The 19,682-nt window shown below is 49.8% G+C and overlaps 2 protein-coding genes across 21 annotated transcripts; one reads left to right on the top strand and one right to left on the bottom strand.

Moving 5' to 3' along the window:
- The first annotated feature begins 10,467 nt into the window (after positions 1-10,467).
- On the top strand, positions 10,468-16,612 carry Mapk7 (mitogen-activated protein kinase 7). Of its 19 annotated transcripts, none has more exons than XM_087569318.1 (7): positions 10,468-10,588; positions 11,244-11,537; positions 12,096-12,261; positions 13,727-14,805; positions 14,901-15,580; positions 15,933-16,066; positions 16,160-16,612. In XM_087569318.1, the coding sequence occupies exons 2-7, from the start codon at positions 11,306-11,308 to the stop codon at positions 16,311-16,313; spliced, it is 2,445 nt and encodes an 814-aa protein (XP_087425444.1). In that variant the 5' UTR covers positions 10,468-10,588; positions 11,244-11,305; the 3' UTR covers positions 16,314-16,612.
- Positions 16,613-16,719: 107 nt separating this feature from the next.
- Mfap4 (microfibril associated protein 4) lies at positions 16,720-19,682 on the bottom strand. 2 transcript variants are annotated; one of them, NM_001034124.2, is given in 6 exon segments: positions 16,720-17,666; positions 18,036-18,218; positions 18,291-18,387; positions 18,952-19,106; positions 19,334-19,421; positions 19,644-19,682. In NM_001034124.2, coding segments are annotated over 6 exon segments (777 nt in total). In that variant the 5' UTR covers positions 19,650-19,682; the 3' UTR covers positions 16,720-17,418.

The raw sequence follows: 19,682 nt of genomic DNA, 5'->3' as shown, positions 1-19,682 counted from the left end.
CAACTCATCTAGGACAAATTTCTCAAGCGGTGACGAGTTCGCGTAAAGGCAAGAGTGCGCAGGCGCAGTGTTGTTTACGACCCAGGGGCCCGTCCTCCGTTTCCGTCGCGCGAAACCTAAACCCCAGGGTCGGGTCCTCGGACCCGCAGGGACTGTGACTTCACTCTCCTGGCCATGCTTGAAGCTCGCAGGCCGGAAAGCTGTATACTGAGAAGCAGCACCGGGACTCAGGCTCGCGGAAGGTCACGTGCTAGAGTTACCTCTCTCCAGGAGATGTCGCTGTGGCCACATGCAGCGACCGCACAGGCGCCACAGTTGGGGAGACTAGTGCGCAGTGTGGTCCAGCGGGCATCTCGCAGTGCATTGCCTCAGGTGAAGGATGTGCCCTTTAGCCCTTTGAGGCTCTTGTCATTGAAACTTGGAGAATCCACTTGTCCAAGTCCTGGCTCCTGCATGAGAAGCTGGAGCCCACGGAACCAATCACCCATTTTTGGAGAATCACTGGCAGCTCAGGGATATCAGAGCTTGATCCCAAGTCACCAGCATCCTCAGTAGACGCATCTGTTAGCGCTTGGATCCAACTGCACTTACTCTATCACTGTCTAATTCAGAGTGGCTTAGTGCTAGTCTCTGCCTCTAGATCCCCAGCTCGACTCTGGGGGCCGTCATTGCCTGGTCCTGGTCCGGCCAATGGAAAATACTTGGGAACGACTTCTTTAATGAATAAACATTGAAAAGAAAACATCTCTTTTCTGGAGGAAGTGACTGAAATCCAGACCCGGAAGGTAGTTTAAGCCATATTCGTTGCAGCAATTTAGCTGCAGAATCAGGCTTCACATGCAGAACGTATAAGGAAACACTAGAGAGCACATTAATGATTAGCCTGGAAACGAATGGATGCAGATGTGTATACTTTAGGGAGCTCAGCCTGCAGACTCCAGGTCATCACACAAGCTCTTAGCTTGGAAGTCAGTTGGTGGGATTCCCAAAGTCACCTGTGAGGAAGAGGAAACGCATGTGGTCACAGCCTCCCAGGTGGGCCACTGTGCAAGAGTGTAAGAAATTCTTTTAGCTTAGAGCCTTGAGTCCTTCTTACAAGCAGAGATTCTAGACCCCCTCTCTTCTAGCTGGTGGCTGCCACCTGCTGGTCTTCACAGCGTATTTGGCTCCACTCAACCACTGCTGCCATTCTTGGTGGTCATCCCATGATATTGGCTTCTCCAAATATGCCTAAGTCAACAGTGATCAGAAGAAGAGAAGCGGAGCGCGCCGACGGCGGTGGCGGCAGTGGCGGTGAATGTGGGGGTGGGGGGCGGGGAGCTTTGGTAAAAAAAAATAAAAAAAAAAAAAAAAAAAAAGAAGAAGAGAAGCGAGGGAGAGGGAGAGGAGGAGACGGTTTGAGATGTGCCTGGTGTTCTCTCACTGTTCCTAAGAAGAAAGGGTAAAAAGAAATCACCAAAGAGGTGTATTGCCGTGATAACAGTTCTGATGACCCAGGCTGTCTTGTTCCTCACAAATGTGGGTTCTGAGGACAGACAACAGATATATTCTCACATCCCCACACCCAGAGCAAGTGAGATCAGCCCGAGGAATGTTCTGAGGTGGAGGATATCAGCCTCAGAGCTAAACGCAGAGGCCTGTCATTCTTCTCTGGTGTAGCTGTGATTTGTCTCCTACAGGTGGAGTGGGCGGGCATTAGGTAGTTAGGCCTCCCAGGGGATTAATGGTTGTGTTTTTTTCTTCACCGCTGATCTCAGTCCTGCATATGCTCAGCAAGACACTGAGCATATCTTATAAAATGGGAAGTTTAGCGCATGTTTTTGAAGGTCTTAAGAAGTGAGCTAGTGGGGCTGGAGGGATGGCTCGGCGGTTAAGAGCACTGACTACTCTTCCAGAGGTCCTGAGTTCAATTCCCAGCAACCCCATGGTGGCTCACAACCAGCTGTAATGGGATTTAATGCCCTCTCTTGGTGTGTCTGAAGACAGCTACAGCGTACTCATATATAATAAATAAATAAAAAGAAAATATAGAAAAAAAGAAGTGAGCTAGTTGTCTTGAAGATGAACGGCTGTAAAAGATTGCATCTGGCTCCCGAATCACCGGCCACCTTGCCATGTGGCCACTTCAAACCATGTTCCTGTCATGACAGGACACCATTGTCATGAGTGGATGCAGCCAGAGGCCTCAACTGGTAGGGCCACCCAATGTAACTCCCAGTTCCAATGCTGTGATTGCATTAAACTTTGATATTTATAAATTGCCAGTCCTGAGGAGATGGCGCAGTGGCTAAAAGCACCGGCTGTTCTTCCAGAGAGCCAGGGTTCAAAGCCCAGCACCAACATGGCAGCTCATAACTGTAACTCCAGTTCCAGGACATCCGACACTCTCACATAAATGCAGGTCGAACACCATCAGTGCAGTAAGATAAAGAAATAATTTTTAGAATTAAAGGAACAATACAGACCCCACATGTAGAATACCAGGTGAAACGCTCACATGTGTGTGGTAGTATAGCTACCACACAGACCCCACATGTAGAATACCAGGTGAAGTGCTCACATGTGTGTGGTGGTATAGCTACCTCCAGGTCTTCACTGGGTTTCACTGTGCACAGTGATAGAAGCGAGATGACTCTTCTTCCAGTTATGCCTTCATCCCTCTGGTCCTGAGGTTACCTTCATCTACCCAGGCTGCCGGAAGCTGGAGAGAGCCAGTTGATAGATCATTTTGAATATGTTTCAAACCAAAACATTCCACTGCTGGCCTTAGGGCTCACTCCTGTCCTATAGGGAGGCAGAAGGTGGCTCTAAGAACAAAGACCCCATCAAGTCATATTGCCTTGGTGTAGGCCCTTGGCAGCAGCCCCAGAGCCTCTGCCCACCTCCTTCCCACCAAGCTGGCCGCAGGGCCTATTATGAGCAAAGTATTGAATTTTATAAGCACACCTTTTGCCTTCCTGTAAACCTACTGCCCAACCAGACCCCTAAGTAGAAGATGCTTTCAGACTCAAATCATTCATTTACAGGAAAGAGGGAAGGTTACTACGGCCACGGTGCTGGGATGAAGACAGACCTTCAAGCAGAAACACTTGGGAAGAGGGTGTGTGCGTGGCTCCATGTATGTGTTCTATGTATGGAATCATCTTTGGGGAGCTGTGCCGGTCCCCATGCACGTCTTAGAAGTTCATGGATTTCTGTGTACAGTCCTTGTGTGTTTACACACGTCTATTTATAAGAAAAAAAAATCCTAGTTTGTAAATGTAAATGTACACTGGGTGTTGCTTGCCCGTGTGAAGCTGTGTGCTCCTGTGGGGATGAAATCTGTGTCCTGGAAGCGTCCCTGCTGGAGATAAGCAAGTGAACCTGTGAATCCGGCGCTGGCATGTGCAGTGTGTCACAGCGGAACTGTGGCCTGGCACTCCGGTGGGAAATCTAGGAGTGGAAATAGTGTTGCTAGTTAGTTAAACCTCTGCCTCTACTGCTTGTCATGCGGGCCACATCGGGTTCTGGGCTGAATGACTCCCCTGCTCCTATACCAAAAACACCCCTCAGGGAGACGAGCATTGTTGTCCATACTGGAGAGACCAAGCACCTAAGAGGGAGATCAGTTCTACTGTTTGTCCCTTGGAAGCCTAGTCCTTGTTTTGAACACCTAGGTACCTCCTACTCATGTTCTTGGCTCGGGGATATCCTTGATCCCTTTGTTTGTGAGTTAACGGTTCAATGTCTGCCCTTGGATGCTTTTTGACACACTCTGACCCAGGTTTCTATCCAAGGGCTTGCCTTCTGAGCCCCACTGGCAGAAGAAAGAGACTCTGTTGTATTACTTTTCCTGATGAGGTAAGAATAAAGGGGGAGGGGTCTGGAGAGATGGCTCAGTAGTTAAGATCACTTCCTCCTTTCTCTCCTCCTTCTCTTCCTTTTTTTCTCCTCCTTCCCCTCCTCCTCTTCCCTCTTCACCTCCTCCTTTTCTTCCTCCTCCTCTTCCTTCTCCTTATCCCCCCCAACTTTTTGTATTTTATTTTGAAATAGAATCTTATTATTGTAGTTCTGGCTGATCTGAAACTTGCTATGTAGACCAGATTGGCCTTAAACTTAAGAGAGAACCTCCTGTTTCTGCCTCCTGAGCACATGGGTTAAAGGCCTGTGATACAGTGCCTGGGCCCATCTTGGACTTTTAATGATGATCTTCCATTGTTTAAGCCATGCTTGGTGGGTTCCTTTTACTTGCAGCCACTTGACTGATCCTCTCAGGTGTGGAGCTGGAGAGCTCCTCCCTCACACCATTTCTGAGGTCTTTATCTGAGCTCCCCAGTATTTGCATGGTTAACGTCAGGGCCATTTATGTAGCCAGTAAGAGCAAGGCTGAAGGTGGGGACTGGCCAAGAGCACCAGCTAAGAGGCCTAGAGTTCGGGCCTTGCCTACGTGGTGAGGTTATGGTGTGTGTGTGGGTGGTGGTGGTGGTGTGAGTCTTCTCCACCCTAACCTGTTGGTCTTAAACTCTCCTCCCTAACCTGTTGTGAACTGAAGTTTCAAAAGAAAAAAAAAGCTGCACCTGTTTAAAGGTTCTACAACACTGGCTGATTGGGTAGAATGTCTGTGCTTTTGGAAACCTGAAATGTAGGTCCTGAGTCAAATTCAAAATACCTTTGAATCCTAAAAACCTTCCCAGTGCAGCTGTTTACTGTCCATCTTTCTATCAGATGCATTGCCTACCCAAAGGTTAAGAATGTTATCAAATGACACCTGAAATCTTCAGCAGAGACTGCCCTGCTTGGTTGTGAGGCAGTGGTTCCTAACCTGTGAGTTGAGACCCCTTTTGGAAGGTTGAATGACCTTTTCACAGGGGTTGCATAATCAGATATCCTGCATTTCAGATATTAACTTTGTGACTCACAACAGTTGCAAAAAATACTGTTATGAAGTAGCAACGAAAATAATTTTATGGCTGGGGTTCACCACAACATGAGGAACTGTATTGATGGGTTGCAGCATTAGGAAGGTTGAGAACTACCATTGTATATTTAAAACATTTTGATTTATGACTTAATTTTGTTATTTATAAAAATTTTAGAAAAGTGTTACTGCATTAGAACACAGTACTTGGGGAACCTAAATCTGTGTTCCTAGGCCATGGTCACCTACATTTGGTTCCAGAATAAACTCTTTTATTCTGAGATGGGAGCTGTACTTTTATATTAACAATTTTTGGCACCAAACATGGGGTCCCAAGGATCACTGGAGAAGTTGCCTGAGTCAGCACTAGGTGCAAGCACAGGCCCCTTGTGCCCAAACATTGGATGTTGCTTTCTTGGGTGGTACTGGTGAGTTCTTACTGGAGCTCAGACTGACTCCCTTGGTGTGGTTGATGGCTGACTGATACACACACACACGTGTGTGTGTGTGTGTGTGTGTGTGTGTGTGTGTGTGTGTGTGTGTATGTGTGGTTGCTCATGTTTGACCACCCATGGGAACTAGAAAAAGGTGTCAGATCCCCTGGAGTTACAGGCACCTGAGAACCGAATTTCAGTCCTCTGAAGCAGGAAGTGCTCATAACTGCTATGCCACTCACTAGTTTATTTTTAGCCAACTGAGGATCCTATTTGGAGACTGATTTTTGGTCTCAGGGCATTCAGATTTAAAGTCTCCACTTTTGTTCCAGACATTCTATTTTTTGTTTGGTTTATGTATCAGTTAGTGTTTCATTGCTGTGAACCGACTCTATGACCAAAGTAACTCTTATATAGGACAACGTTTAATGGGGGCTGGCTTACAGGTTCAGAGATTCAGTCCATTATCATCAAGACAGGAGCAGGGCAGCATCCAGGCAGATGTGGTCTGGGGAGCTGAGAGTTCCGCCTCTTGTTCTGAAGGTAACCAGGAGAAGACTGGCTTCCGGGCAGCTAGGACAAGAGTATTAAAGCCCACGCCTACAGTGACACACTTCCTCCAACAAGGCCACACCTCCAAATAGTGCCATTCCCTGGGCTAACCATGTTCAAACCACCACAGTTCGTCTTGTTAATTTGTTCCTGCCACACTCACACTATCTCCAGAGAATGAAGAATCACAAAAAGCTTCCATTTGGTTCTTCAGCTGTTTTTATGCTTAGTAACTATGTAAATTCAACTTGAAAGTATTTAGAAAAATAAAATTTAGAAATCTAACTAAAGATGACTTTGCTTTATGTGTCCTGCAATGTGGAACACTGATTTTTTAAAATGTGTATACCAAACTAAAAGTCCCATCCTCCCCACTACAAAAATAAATAGAGACCATAAATGGCCCGGATGTGCTGGCGCAAACCTTCATTCCCAGCATTTGGGAGGCAAAGGCGGGTTTATCTCTGAGTCAACATAATGAGTTCTAGGACAGCCCTAGAGACCCTATCTCAAAAACCAAAACAAACAGAAAAGATCATAAATTGGCAACCTTCCTTCCTTATGATTTTAAAACATCTAAATTGGTAATATACAAATAGTTGTAGAAATTTCATCCAAATTAAAAAAAAATAGGAAATTAATATAGAGGTTATGTCAGAACTAAGGATAAATTCTGAGAAATCTAACTTTTCTCAACCTTCTTTGTATTGACAATTTTGGAATTTAAAAAAAAACGGAAATAAAGACTATGCTTTCATTTTAATCCCAGGTATGTGGTATGGGGCTGCTTCAGATTGTCTGCAGCAGGTGACTATGATTTGCCTCATGCTCTAGCAGGGGCATGATTTTGCCAGTATCAGATAGTGGCTGCAATTGTGTGCTGTTTGGAATTCTGGGGACTTTTCAGAAGGTAAATATTAGAGCCCTGATAGGTGGGGTGAGTTGTTGGTTGTTGGTGGAGGCTTGTTAAGTAGTTGTGCACAAAGAAGGGAGGAGGATGAAGAGAGAGAAGAAGGAGGAGGAATAGGAGGAGGGAGGAGGAAAAGAAGGCGGAGAAGAAGAAGGAGGAGGAGGAGGAGGAGGAGGAGAAGGAGGAGGAGGAGGAGGAGGAGAAATAATAATTAGATATCATGGCAGTGAAGACCAAATTAACCAAGAGAACTGAACACCCCTAATCAGCAGGAAGTCACCTAATGGTAATGTTACCCCCTTCTCCTTCCTATCTAGTGTTAGAAGTTGAAAAGGTGTTAGAAGGGTGAAGAGTGCAAGAAAGAGCAACCCAAAGTAGCAAAAGCAAGCTGTACCTCTACTGACATTTTCCTTTTTCCCCAGCAGAAATCTGTATGAAAGAAAAGGTAGCTATCCGCCTGTTTTAGGATAAAGCTTAGTGAGAGGGGACCACAAACTACACTAAGAATTCCCAGTTGTAAGGGCAACTCAAACAGGAAAAGACAGCAATCTAGTTATACACAGAAACTCCTAAAATCCCTAATAATTAGAACATTCTATGGCTACTTTATTTAGCATTTTAAACGTATTTTGTGCTTTACTTATTTTAGTCACTTTCCTTGTTGTTCCAACAAAAAGTACCTTAGCAAAGCAACTTAAAGGGTTCATTTCATCAAGGCAGTAGGTCCAGGTGTCAGGAGCTGGCAGCAGTCATCCACAGTCAGGAAGCAGAGTATGATGAACATGCAAAATCAATGAACTTTCTCTATTATGTGTAGTCCAGCCAGTACCCAAGCCTAGGGAATGACACTGCCTTTTTTAGGGTGGATCTTCCCACTTCAATGATCCTAATTTGGATGATCCTTCATAGATGCAGTCAGGGGCAGGGTGATTCACAGTCCCTTCCTTGCCCTCTCACAAAATTCACATACTATGTTTGTCCACAGTATCTATTCTTTATTTTGAAAAGTTACATTAATTCTTTTTGACAGACACTTTTATTCCTGTGCTAAGGTGCATTTTTCCAGGAGTAACACACTGATAGAAAAAGAATCCCCACCAACAGATCAGCAGCCTCCAGGGTTGTAAGGTGTCTGCCACTGGGGAGCCCCTGAAGACAGCAGCATGTAAGTGTCCACGGTCAGGGAACTTACTGGTCTCAAGTCTCAGGGAAGATGGTGGGACAAGGCTCAGATCGGACTGGATTCACTACTCCAGAGGAAGCTTCCATTGAAAAGTTCTTTGCCCTTTGCCAGTCCACACTCCCATTGGGGTGGACCTGTCATGGACCACTCGCCTCCAGCCTTCACACCGAGCTGTGTGTTCATGCTGTTTGCTGGAAGCACCTTTCAGAACTACAGCTCCAAGGGGCTGTTCTCCTCAAACATTCTAGTGACTTCCTGCAGCCTCAGCTTGGGATTCTGAGCTAAATGCCCAGTGGCCAACCTCGAGTCAGAAGCCAGAGAGGTGAGCTTGTGCATGCCACATTCACAGTATACACTAGCTCCCCCCACCCCCTGCTCCCACCCATATGCTTGGTTTCATGCTTGACTTTGAAAGCATAATCCTCTCAGCCAGTTCATTTTCCTGGCTTTTATAAGGTGCAGAGCACAGAGGTCCAAGTACCAAAGTGACAGCCTTCACTGAGCTAGGGCTGGGAGGTGTGGGAGAGCGGTGGGGGGCAGTGGTGAATGAAGAAACTATATCCTTCAGTGGTAGGGTTTCCAGCCCATTACTGCTGTGTGGAAATGCCGGCTTGATGGTGACAAATCTGATTCCACAAAGGGTAACTTCCTATCTGAAGCACAGGCAAATAGTGTTCAACTGGAAACCACAGCCTGAACTATTTTCCCCTATTGGTGGTGTCTACCATGGGACAGCTCCTAAGAATAAGGATCTTGCATTGTCTAGTAATACACCAGATACACTTTCAACACTTTCCTTTGGGGCATCTTTCCTGCAGACCCATGTGCCGTGTGTGCACAGGGATGGTCTGCTTAGCAAGATCTACTGCGGATCGCTGGAAACAGAAACATTTCAACCAAAGTCTACCTGGAGGGTCTTAGCTGAACATGCTGAATTTAAGATAAATTTTCATTTTTCCCTAAAGAACCCATTTGAATACTCTTCTTGAATACCACCTTCTTTCCCATGCCCTGGGTAACCCTGAAATGTGACGACTCTCTGGATATTCTGTCAAAATAGAGTCATTTAGCCAGGCAGTGAACACCTTCAATCTTAGCACTCAGGAGGCAGAGGCCGGCCGATTTCTGTCAGTTTGAGGCCAGCCTGGTCTACAGAGTGCATTTCGGGCTCAGCTGGGGCTACAGAAGTTTGATCATGTTGTATTATGTATTAATATGCCAATTATTATTATTTACTTTGTATGTTTAAAAATAAATTACTTTTATGTACATTGGTGATTTGACTGCATGTATGTCTGTGTGAGGGTGTCAGATCTCCTGAAACAGGAGTTGCAGACAGTTGTGAGCTGCCATGTGAGTGCTGGGAATTGAACTCAGTCCTTTGGAATAGCAGCCAGTGCTCTTAACCACTGAGCCATCTCTCATCTTGTCTTAAAAAAGGATCTCATTATGTAGTGGCTGGCCTGGACCTCACTAAATAGTCCAGACTGGCTTTAAAGAGATTACAGAGATCCATTGCCTCTGCCTCCCAAGTTGGGATTAAATGCATTTACCACTATGCCTAGCTTTTTTTTTTTCTTTCTTTCTTTTAAATTCTGGCATAAGCCCCCCACCCCCTACCCATTTATCAGTTGATTGACATTTGAGCTTCTTTATTTTTTGGCTTTGTGAATGAACACTCATGTGTGTACCAGGTTTTGCAAGCACACAGGCCTTCAGTTCTAGGAGTTCTAGGTATTTACCAAGGAGTAGAATTGCTTGCTGGGGTTATGGGCACTGACTTGTACTGCACATAGTTAAGAAAAAGGAAAGAGATAGGAAAGGTTGTCTGCTTTGTCTCCCAGGCCACCAAAGAACTGTTACACCCTAGTGACCTTGGTATGTATACCAGGCTAGTCTTGAACTTAGAAATTCGCTGCCCTCTGCCTCTCCAGTACTGAGACCAACTAAAGGCGTGAGCTACCATGCCCAGTTTTATAGGAAATTTTAATCAAAATCAAAGGAGCAGGTATTAAGTTTGTGAAAGTGAATTGATGTGAAACTTTTTGCATAAATTTTGGTACAAGGTGGGAAAGGCTGGGCAACATAAACAACTGTATTATTACCAAGATTCATTTCTGCTTTGAACTCTACCTTTGGCTTTTAGTTGAGAACTGAGTAGAAAATGTCAAGCGGTAACTTAGATTTACTGGGTTTCATCCCAGTTTTCCTCTCCACACTTTTCTTGTCTCACTGGGAATCCCAGATCTCCTTGGAGTGAGCCCCACTTAAGCTGCCTACCGAGAACTTTTCTAACTCTCGGATTAACAGCGCTCACTTTAGCCTTGTCCAGACGACCCAGCAGGATGGACACAAAAAAGGGAGAGGTTAGGTGCCCTGTCGCGGTCCAGAGCGCATGCGCATTGGTTTAGGGGGCGCGGAGGGAGCAAGTCAGTGCCGCTCTAGAATCCGGAGGACTTGGGTCTCTCTGGTCACTACTCGGGGATAAGGCGTCCAGAACTTCCGGCGCCGAAAGAGTGCGCAGCAAATCCCCTAGGAGATGAAGCTAACAAGGAAGGAAGAAGAGCCAAAAGAACCTGCGAGGGAGGTGGGGTGCGGAGCCTGTTGCCTAGGTAACAATCGCCCCTTATCTCCGCCCCTTCGGGCCTGTGGAGCCGGTAAACTCAGAAGTGCACACGAACTTGGTGGACCCTTGCCCTCTCTTCTCCCAAACTCCCGAGGCCGCTAGTACGCATGCGTGAGAGCATGGAGCGGGGCTGCGCGCGCACCCATGAGGAGCGCGCGTCACCCCTTGGGCGGATCCCGCCGCGAGTGGGACAGCTGGGCGCGCGGGGGCGCGCGCGTGAATGACAAGGGCGCGGCTTTCCCGTCCGGTAAACTTTGATTGGATAGAGTAAAATGAAGGGGTTGGAACCTCCGTGGGGGCTGTTCAACGATTGGCCAGGGGCTGGAGGAGCGTGGTCCTGGGGCGGCCGGTGGGGTGGTCTGCTTCGGCGCACGCGAGGCTTTGGTGGTAGCGGCGGTCCTTGATAAGTGAGCGAGTCCAGGGGAACACTCATCACTGGGTCGGCAAGACCCAGGAACCCCAATCCCCCGAGGAGGTGTGGCGGCGAGGTGCCGGTCGGTCGGTGAGTGCGGTCCCGGGAGTCCCAGCGCCCCGCCCCTCCCTTTCTTCCGGGGCCGCGCCGCGCCCCCCTGGATCCCGGGCCGCGGGGTTCTCTGTGCCAGCGGTCCCCTCTCGCCTGCTGCTCAGGTCCTGCTTCGTAGCCCACAGAGGGGGAACTGAGAAGCCCTCGGGACGATCTTCTCACCAGCGCCTCATATAGACCATGGCCGAACCGTTGAAGGAGGAGGACGGCGAAGATGGCTCTGGGGAACCCCCTGGGCGGGTGAAGGCAGAACCCGTCCACTCCGCTGCATCTGTCGTGGCCAAGAACCTGGCCCTGCTCAAAGCTCGCTCCTTCGACGTGACCTTTGACGTGGGGGACGAGTACGAGATCATCGAGACCATAGGCAATGGGGCCTACGGGGTGGTGTCCTCGGCGCGCCGCCGCCTCACGGGTGAGCTGGCTTCCTGAGGCTCAGCATGTGTGGACTGCTTTCCAGAGGCCCCGCACGGTTCCAGGAGGATCAGCTGCACCGGGGATTCTGGTTCCACTCACGCTTACCGACTAGGTGCCAGCTCCCCGTTAGGTACCCTTCTCAGGAACCCTGTTTCTCCCAGTCCGCCTACTTTTTCCTTAGGGGAAGGATATCTCTTTAAGCCAGAATAGAGAGATACTCCTTGGTGCCCATAAGAGATACGTTCTAGAGCCAGAGATTGGCACAATGGATTGGTGGTGGAATGGGGAGGATCAGTGATGGAACGACTATGTGAGGAGGGAGAATGAATTAGTACAATCACAACCACCACTAACTAGCTGTGCCTCCTCTGTATGTGAGCTCTTAGTCGCTGCTTCATGAGGTAGTTGTGAAATTAAAATTTGCTCAATGGTACACACAAGGCCCTGCACACAGTAGGTACTTCTTGCTATCTGGGTTCTAGAAGGGCAGTGCTGAAAGGAACCTGCAGCTAACTTGAAGGTACTCTTCTGGTATATGCCCTTTCCTGCTCTCCAGGTCAGCAGGTGGCCATCAAGAAGATACCTAATGCTTTTGATGTGGTGACCAATGCCAAACGGACCCTCAGGGAACTGAAGATCCTCAAACACTTCAAACACGACAATATCATCGCCATCAAGGACATCCTGAGGCCCACTGTGCCCTATGGAGAATTCAGATCTGTGTAAGGAGTGGGCCAGGAGGAGGAGACACGGTTGGGATCAGTTGAAGTCCAGGGCCAGTTATACTGAAGTTCTGGAAAGGCTATCGAACCTAGAGTGATGCGGGCTGTACTTCTAAGACTGCTGCCCCGTAGGACATTGGTAGGGACAGTTCTTATTTCCCAAGAAGAGTGCAAGGGCTGGGGATATAGGTCAGTGGTAGACAGATGAGCATCTCTGAGGTTTTAGGTTGACTCTCCTGTACTAAGGGGAAGAGGATTTACCTCTTTATGGGCAGCCACCTTTGGTTCTATAGTAAGTTCAAGGCCAGTCGGAGCTGTGTGAGATGATATTCCAAAGACAAAACAAAAAACCTGAACAACAGTAGAGGAGAGACAGACAGACAGACAGGACAGGTCCAAATTGTGTAGGACAACAGACAGCACATTGTAGTGTCACACAGCAAGCAGTGTCCTATTCTCAGGGCAGACAAGTAATTGTTCACAGAATACTTTCTTTTTCTTTTTCTTTTTTTTTTTTTTTTTTTGGTTCTTTTTTTTCGGAGCTGGGGACCGAACCCAGGGCCTTGCGCTTCCTAGGCAAGCGCTCTACCACTGAGCTAAATCCCCAACCCCTCTTTTTCTTTTTCTTTTTTTTTTTTTTTTGGTTCTTTTTTTCGGAGCTGGGGACCAAACCCAGGGCCTTGCGCTTCCTAGGCAAGCGCTCTACCACTGAGCTAAATCCTCAACCCCCACAGAATACTTTCTTAAAAATAGAGTTTTCATCACAGCTTCTTCAGTAGCTGTTGGCAAACTATAGAGTTTGCTCCAAAATTTATCAGACTGGCCAATCTTGGTATATTTGAACATTTCTTTAAAAAAATTTTTTTTTGACAGAGAAATTAGATCCCATGGAGAAAGTGATTTGTCAGGAAGCTGTAAAAAAGTTGGGGCTGGAAAAACCATCCAGTGATTAAGAACACTTGCTGTTGCCGAGGACTTGGCTTCAGTTCATAGTGTCAGCGTGGTGGCTAACAGACATTCGTAACTCCAGTTTTAAGGGCTCAGACTTCCTCTTCTGGCCTCTGCAGACATAAGGCACATGAGTAGAACATACGTGCAGGGAAACATACACATATGTTTAAAAAAAACTTTCATAAAGGTTGTAGCCAGACAGTGGTGGTGCATGCCTTTAATCCCAGCACTGAGGAGGCAGAGGCAGGCAGATCTCTTGAGTTTTGAGTTTCAGGCTAACCTGGTCTACAGAAAGTTCCAGGACAGATAAGGCTACACAGAAATCTTGTCTTGAAAAACAAAAGCAGCAACAACAGAAAGCTGTAGAAGATCTAGAACCTGGTGCTGTTCCATGCTGCTAGTCCTTTGGGGGTGTCACTGTAAGTCCATAACCTCAGGACTTGAGAGTGACAGGGCATGGGGCTTCTCCCTGTAAGGTAAGGAGGCTAGCTCACCCCTTTCTCCCCATTTCCAGCTACGTGGTACTGGACCTCATGGAAAGTGACCTACACCAGATCATTCACTCTTCACAGCCGCTCACACTAGAACATGTGAGATACTTCCTATACCAGCTGCTTCGGGGCCTCAAATACATGCACTCTGCTCAGGTCATCCACCGCGATCTTAAACCCTCTAACCTTTTGGTCAATGAGAACTGTGAGCTCAAGATTGGTGACTTTGGAATGGCCCGTGGCCTGTGTACATCCCCTGCCGAGCACCAGTACTTCATGACTGAGTATGTGGCCACTCGCTGGTACCGTGCTCCTGAACTCATGCTTTCGCTGCATGAGTACACACAGGCTATTGACCTCTGGTCTGTGGGCTGCATCTTTGGTGAGATGCTGGCTCGGCGACAGCTCTTCCCAGGCAAAAACTATGTGCATCAGTTACAGCTGATCATGATGGTGTTGGGAACTCCATCACCAGCTGTGATTCAGGCTGTGGGGGCTGAAAGGGTGCGAGCCTATATCCAGAGCCTGCCACCAAGGCAGCCTGTACCTTGGGAGACAGTATACCCGGGTGCTGACCGCCAGGCCCTCTCACTGCTGGGACGCATGTTGCGATTTGAACCCAGTGCCCGAATCTCAGCTGCTGCTGCCCTTCGCCACCCCTTCCTGGCTAAGTACCACGACCCTGACGATGAGCCTGATTGCGCCCCACCTTTTGACTTTGCTTTTGACCGTGAAGCCCTTACCAGGGAGCGCATTAAGGAGGCCATTGTGGCTGAGATTGAGGACTTCCATGCACGACGGGAGGGCATCCGCCAACAAATTCGCTTCCAGCCCTCTTTGCAGCCTGTGGCTAGTGAGCCTGTGTGTCCAGATGTCGAGATGCCCAGCCCCTGGGCTCCAAGTGGAGACTGTGCCATGGAGTCACCTCCTCCAGCACTACCACCATGCTCTGGCCCTGCCCCTGACACTGTTGATCTGACTCTGCAGCCTGCCCCGCCCGCCAGTGAGCTTGCTCCGCCAAAAAGAGAGGGTGCCATCTCCGACAATACCAAAGCAGCCCTCAAAGCTGCTCTGCTCAAGTCCCTGAGGAGCCGGCTTCGAGGTGGTTTGTGGGCCCAGCACCTGGGTGGGTAGTGGAGTGGTAGGCAGGGATTCTGGGACAGATCTGTAAGTCCTTACCTTCCAACTTTTCTGCAGATGGGCCCAGTGCACCCTTGGAGGCCCCTGAACCTCGAAAGCCTGTGACAGCTCAGGAACGTCAGCGAGAGCGAGAAGAGAAGCGCAGGAGGCGACAAGAGAGAGCCAAGGAGAGGGAGAAGCGACGACAAGAGCGGGAGCGCAAGGAGAGGGGGGCTGGCACCTTGGGGGGCCCCTCTACTGACCCTTTGGCTGGATTGGTGCTCAGTGACAATGACCGAAGCCTGCTAGAGCGGTGGACTCGCATGGCTAGGCCTCCTGTCCCTGCACCACCACCAGCACCAGCACCAGCACCAACACCAACACCAACACCAACACCAACACAGTCCTCTGCTCAACCCACTAGTCCTCCCAATGGCCCTGTATCTCAGACTACTGCTCCTCTACAGCCTGCAGGCTCTATTCCTGGTCCTGCCTCCCAGCCTGCTTGCCCACCCCCTGGGCCTGTTCCCCAGCCTGCTGGCCCTGTCCCTGCCCCTCTCCAGACTGCCCCTTCCACTAGCCTTTTGGCCTCCCAGTCACTTGTGCCACCTAGTGGGTTGCCTGGTTCTGGTGCCCCAGAAGTTCTGCCTTACTTCCCATCTGGCCCACCACCTCCAGATCCTGGGCTCACCCCTCAGCCTTCTACATCAGAGTCACCTGATGTCAACCTGGTGACCCAGCAACTGTCCAAGTCTCAGGTGAGAAGGGAGAAGGCTCAGGATATCTTGACCTGGTCCTGGAAGGTGGGTGGGGTAGTTGTCCATGTTGGGTGAGAGGAAGCAGCAGAGAGAGTCTTCCCTCCGTGAGCCTGCCCCCTTGCTCATAGAAGGAACACAGAAGGCCATTGCAGAGGTGGTTGGGAGGTGGACGCTGCTTGGAAAATGTCTGCCTTAGAGACAGCCTCACCTGCGCTAGCACTGGGTGATTTCAAGGCAGTGTTGATGCTCTGGGATATCTGGGCAGACTAGTCAGAAATATCAGGGTGTGCTCTGCTGACCTCAGTTTGTCCTTCCTGGCACTTGTGTTATAACCTGTTATTGTCCCCTGCAGGTGGAGGACCCCCTGCCTCCCGTGTTCTCAGGCACTCCAAAGGGCAGTGGGGCTGGCTACGGTGTTGGCTTTGACCTGGAGGAATTCTTAAACCAATCTTTTGACATGGGTGTGGCTGATGGGCCACAGGATAGGTAAGATGGCTGGACTGAGCTTTAGTGGAGGGTCTGAATGGCTGCTTAGCCAGCCAAGGCTTAGAACACCATCCCTATTTCTTTTCCTTACAGCCAGGCAGACTCAGCCTCACTCTCAGCCTCCCTCCTTGCTGACTGGCTTGAGGGCCACGGCATGAACCCCGCTGACATTGAGTCTCTGCAGCGTGAGATCCAGATGGACTCCCCAATGTTGCTGTCTGACCTGCCTGACCTCCAAGAACCCTGAGACCCACAGCTTGTGCCTTGCTGCCAGGACAGACCCAGCTTCAAGGTCCAGGGGTGCAGTCCAGAGGGCTGCAGCCTTGAGCCTGGCAGGTGAGGCTCAGCTTGAGTTACTCTGCAGGTTCATCTCAGACCCACCGTTCAGCCTTAAGCAGCCGCCTGAGCCACCACCGAGCCATAACAGGATGGGAGGCTCTACTCCTTCCTGCGCAGTCTTCTCCAGTGTTGTATTTTTATTACTGTTGTAATATGCATTTGTTTTGCCATCGAAATGAGGCCTGTGAAATACAAGGTTTCCTTTAATCTGACTCTGTTATTGTTGGAGTTGGGGTAAAACCCCAACAGTAGGGGAATAAGGAAAAGCCAGGTGCTCGTATTTGGAGCCAAGTAAATGTTTGTCCACAAAGCCATCAGATCCTGAAGGTTTATTGAGACCTCTACTTCCCACCACTCCCAGCCCCCAGAGTTCTCTGCTGCCTCTCTCATGACAATCCCTAGGGAAGTAGGGGACCAAATTAAGCTGCTTTGCCGTGGCTCCTTCAGAGTCGATGGGCAGCAGCTGTGGTGAGTGTGGTCTTGGTGTTGAATTTTGAGGAATGAGTGAAGGCAGATGGGTTTGGGCTCCATGATGCTCACTTAAGGGAGTTAGTTGATGAGACCAAGGTAGGAAGTATTCTGAGGAGAGCTGTGGGAGTGCTGGGGTGTGACTGTGGCCATGCCTGAGCTGATTGGCAATGCCATAGGTGCTGTATTTCTCTGTCGAGGGTAGCCCTACACAGATGGGTCTGCAGTAAGGAATTGGCTGAGGTGGGATGTATAAGCTGGCAGCTAGAAGGTAGCTTCTGGCTTTCAGCTGTCGTGAAAGGGTAGAAGCAACTTGGAGTTTTATGGATTTCAGCTAGATCCAGGCTGGAATGGTTTGGCCACAGAAAAGCCTGGAGGGCGCTGACAGCCTAACCTCAGGTAGAGTGCTACAGAGCCTGCCTGTATGTGGGGCAGGGATTTGCCAGGGCATAGCTGGTGCTCAGGATTTGTGGGTAGAGCATGGAGGGAGAACATGGAGACTTGGGGCTTCCAGGGGAGAGATGGGGCCTGCTTGGGCCAGCCCTTCAGGCACGACGAATTTTCATCTCAGTGCGCTTGAGGGAGTAGTAGAAGCCTTTCCACTGGGCCCAGTTGATGCCATTGGCATAGGAGAGGTGGGACCCACCCAGGTAGAAGCCGTTGAGGTTGGCAAAATGGCAGCTTCTGAACCAGAAGGCTCCTGAGGAGAGGGCTGCACAGTTCTGCACAAAGAGGTCCTGGTCTCGATCAAAGGTGGAGAACTTCTGGCCACTGTGGTAGGACAGTGAGTCACCTGGCAAGAGGGAGGAAGACTAGAAAAACTGAGGCCAGGAGCTGAGAGGGTGACAGCAGTTGATGAATGACACTTGGGATGACATTATGTGGCATCCTATTGGATGAGGGCACCCTCCCTGAGCCACGAAGAGAACAGCTGTAATTCTGCAGAGCTGCCTGGAGCAGGGCCACTTGGAGCAGGGCCAGGGTGTTTGTTCCCTGGGGCTGAGCTTCATGCAGTTGAGTTAGTCTGTGGAGAGCTATGGCTCTTTCACACCCAGAAGGGTTGAAGGTGGAGCCTCAAGGAACCAATGGAGCAGGGCCAATCCTACATTATTGACCCACCCCCTACCCCTTCCATTGCCCCTGAAGAAGCTGAGAGGGGTACCTGCCCCGCCATCCTCGAAGCCAGCCACGTAGAGGGTATAGCCATCCTCCTCCGCACTGACCGCATTGGGGGAGATGGAGAAGTCAACATACTTAGCATAGGCTGTGTTGTTCTCAAAGTCTTCCAAGTCCACGCGCAACTCATACTTCTGCTTCAGTGTCAGGAGGTGCAGGTTCTGCAGCCCTAGGTAGGGGTGGCAGCTGGTCAGCCAAGAGTTGGCTAAGGGGCAGCCCCCACCCCATGACCCCACCTTACCCAGCCAGTACTCCCCGTCAGCACGGCCGAAGCCCAGCTTGTAGTCGTTCCAACCCCGGAAGAAACTCACTGAGCCGTTGAATCTTTTCTGGAAAACCTGGAAACAAGTGACAAGGGGCTGGATGACGGGGGTCACCCTCAGGTGGCTCTGAGCTAGTTTATAAGGGACTTTAGTGGGTATTAGGGAGCTGCCAAAACAGAACACACACTGCCCCCAGGCATCTCATTGAACATCTGCTGCTAAAAATGGGGTACCTACCAGGCCTTTTGTCCACTGAGAGACAGGAAGGGGAAAAGATTAAGGGGGAGTCAAGGCCTGTAGAAATAGCTTAGTGGCAAAGCACCCACCTAGCCTAGAGGCCCTGGATTCCGTCCCAGCACCACGTGATAAAAACAGCAGGAGGATCTAGAATACTTGGCTGCAAGTTCTGGTACTGTGTGGCCCAAGGCTAACAATGCTACTTATCTGGGCTCGAAGTTCCTCATTTAGAAAAGGCACCTACCTACCACTAAGGACAGCAGGCACCTTCTCGGGCACACAAGTGTTAGCAGCCCTGGAGCCAGTCCCCATAAAGATGAGAAGCCCACTTCACAGAGATGACACCCAGAATCGTGCATCTGCCTGAACCCCATCTGGCCTGAGGCCCCTTTACCTACTCACCGTCCACTTGCCACCCTCGGTTGTCATGTCACAGAAGACAGGGACCGGCACACTGGGGCCATAGGGGTAGATGAGGTACACCCCATCTTCCTGATAGCCCTGCATGTAGATATCATCACAGTCCAGGGGTTGCTGAAGGCAGGACTTCTCCAGAGCTGCAAGTGGCAGTGTGGGGACCGTGAGGAGAAAGACTAAGGCATACAGACACCTCCATATCCCACTTTTGCTCAGGGCCTAGGCGACCCTGTCATGAGAAGTTTGGAGATTTCTCTAGGGTGAAACCCGCCACTTTGTAGAGGAGGAACAGTCCCGCAGAGCCTGACTTAGAATGGCCTCATCCAGCCTGCTGACCAGGCCATGTCTGTGAATGGGGGCCGCTTACCATCTCCCCGGATCCCGGAGGCTTGTGGGGCGCAGGGAGGAGGCGTGGAGAGCAGCAGCAGCAGCAGCAGTGGCAGGCCTGAGAGGGTCTGGTGATGAGAAATGGGATGAGTGTAGACTCCAACACGGGCCAGACACCTCCCAGGGCTCTCCCGGCCTGAAAGCTGCCCTCTGCCCCCCCCCCTCTATTTTCCGAGGAAGGCCCAATATCCCCAGAACTTAAGTTTCAAGAGAACCCCATGATGCTTCTCTGTTCCCTATCTGGCTAGTGGCCTGTCTCCACAAATAGTCTTGATCCTCCAGGCCAGTACCTTCATGCTGTTAGCTCAGTTGAGAGAGGCTGGCTGTCT

Source organism: Rattus norvegicus, chromosome 10 (genome assembly GCF_021556685.1).
Source record: "Rattus norvegicus strain SHRSP/BbbUtx chromosome 10, alternate assembly SHRSP_T2T, whole genome shotgun sequence".
NCBI classification, from domain to species: Eukaryota; Metazoa; Chordata; class Mammalia; order Rodentia; family Muridae; genus Rattus; species Rattus norvegicus.
Note: the sequence above shows the minus strand (reverse complement) of the source record. Positions and strands in the feature narration are given on the sequence as shown.

What these genes read in the sequence shown, in the direction of transcription:
- Mapk7 (XM_087569318.1), top strand. Translation starts at nt 11,306, where the DNA reads ATGGCCGAACCGTTGAAGGAGGAGGACGGCGAAGATGGCTCTGGGGAA. An exon ending in CCTGAGGAGCCGGCTTCGAG is followed by an intron (nt 14,806 to 14,900) that starts GTGGTTTGTGGG and finishes ACTTTTCTGCAG; the next exon opens with ATGGGCCCAGTGCACCCTTG. An exon ending in GCTGATGGGCCACAGGATAG is followed by an intron (nt 16,067 to 16,159) that starts GTAAGATGGCTG and finishes TTTTCCTTACAG; the next exon opens with CCAGGCAGACTCAGCCTCAC.
- Mfap4 (XM_087570379.1), bottom strand. An exon ending in CTCCGGGATCCGGGGAGATG is followed by an intron (nt 19,107 to 19,333) that starts GTAAGCGGCCCC and finishes TGCCACTTGCAG; the next exon opens with CTCTGGAGAAGTCCTGCCTT. An exon ending in CCGAGGGTGGCAAGTGGACG is followed by an intron (nt 18,388 to 18,951) that starts GTGAGTAGGTAA and finishes ACTTGTTTCCAG; the next exon opens with GTTTTCCAGAAAAGATTCAA.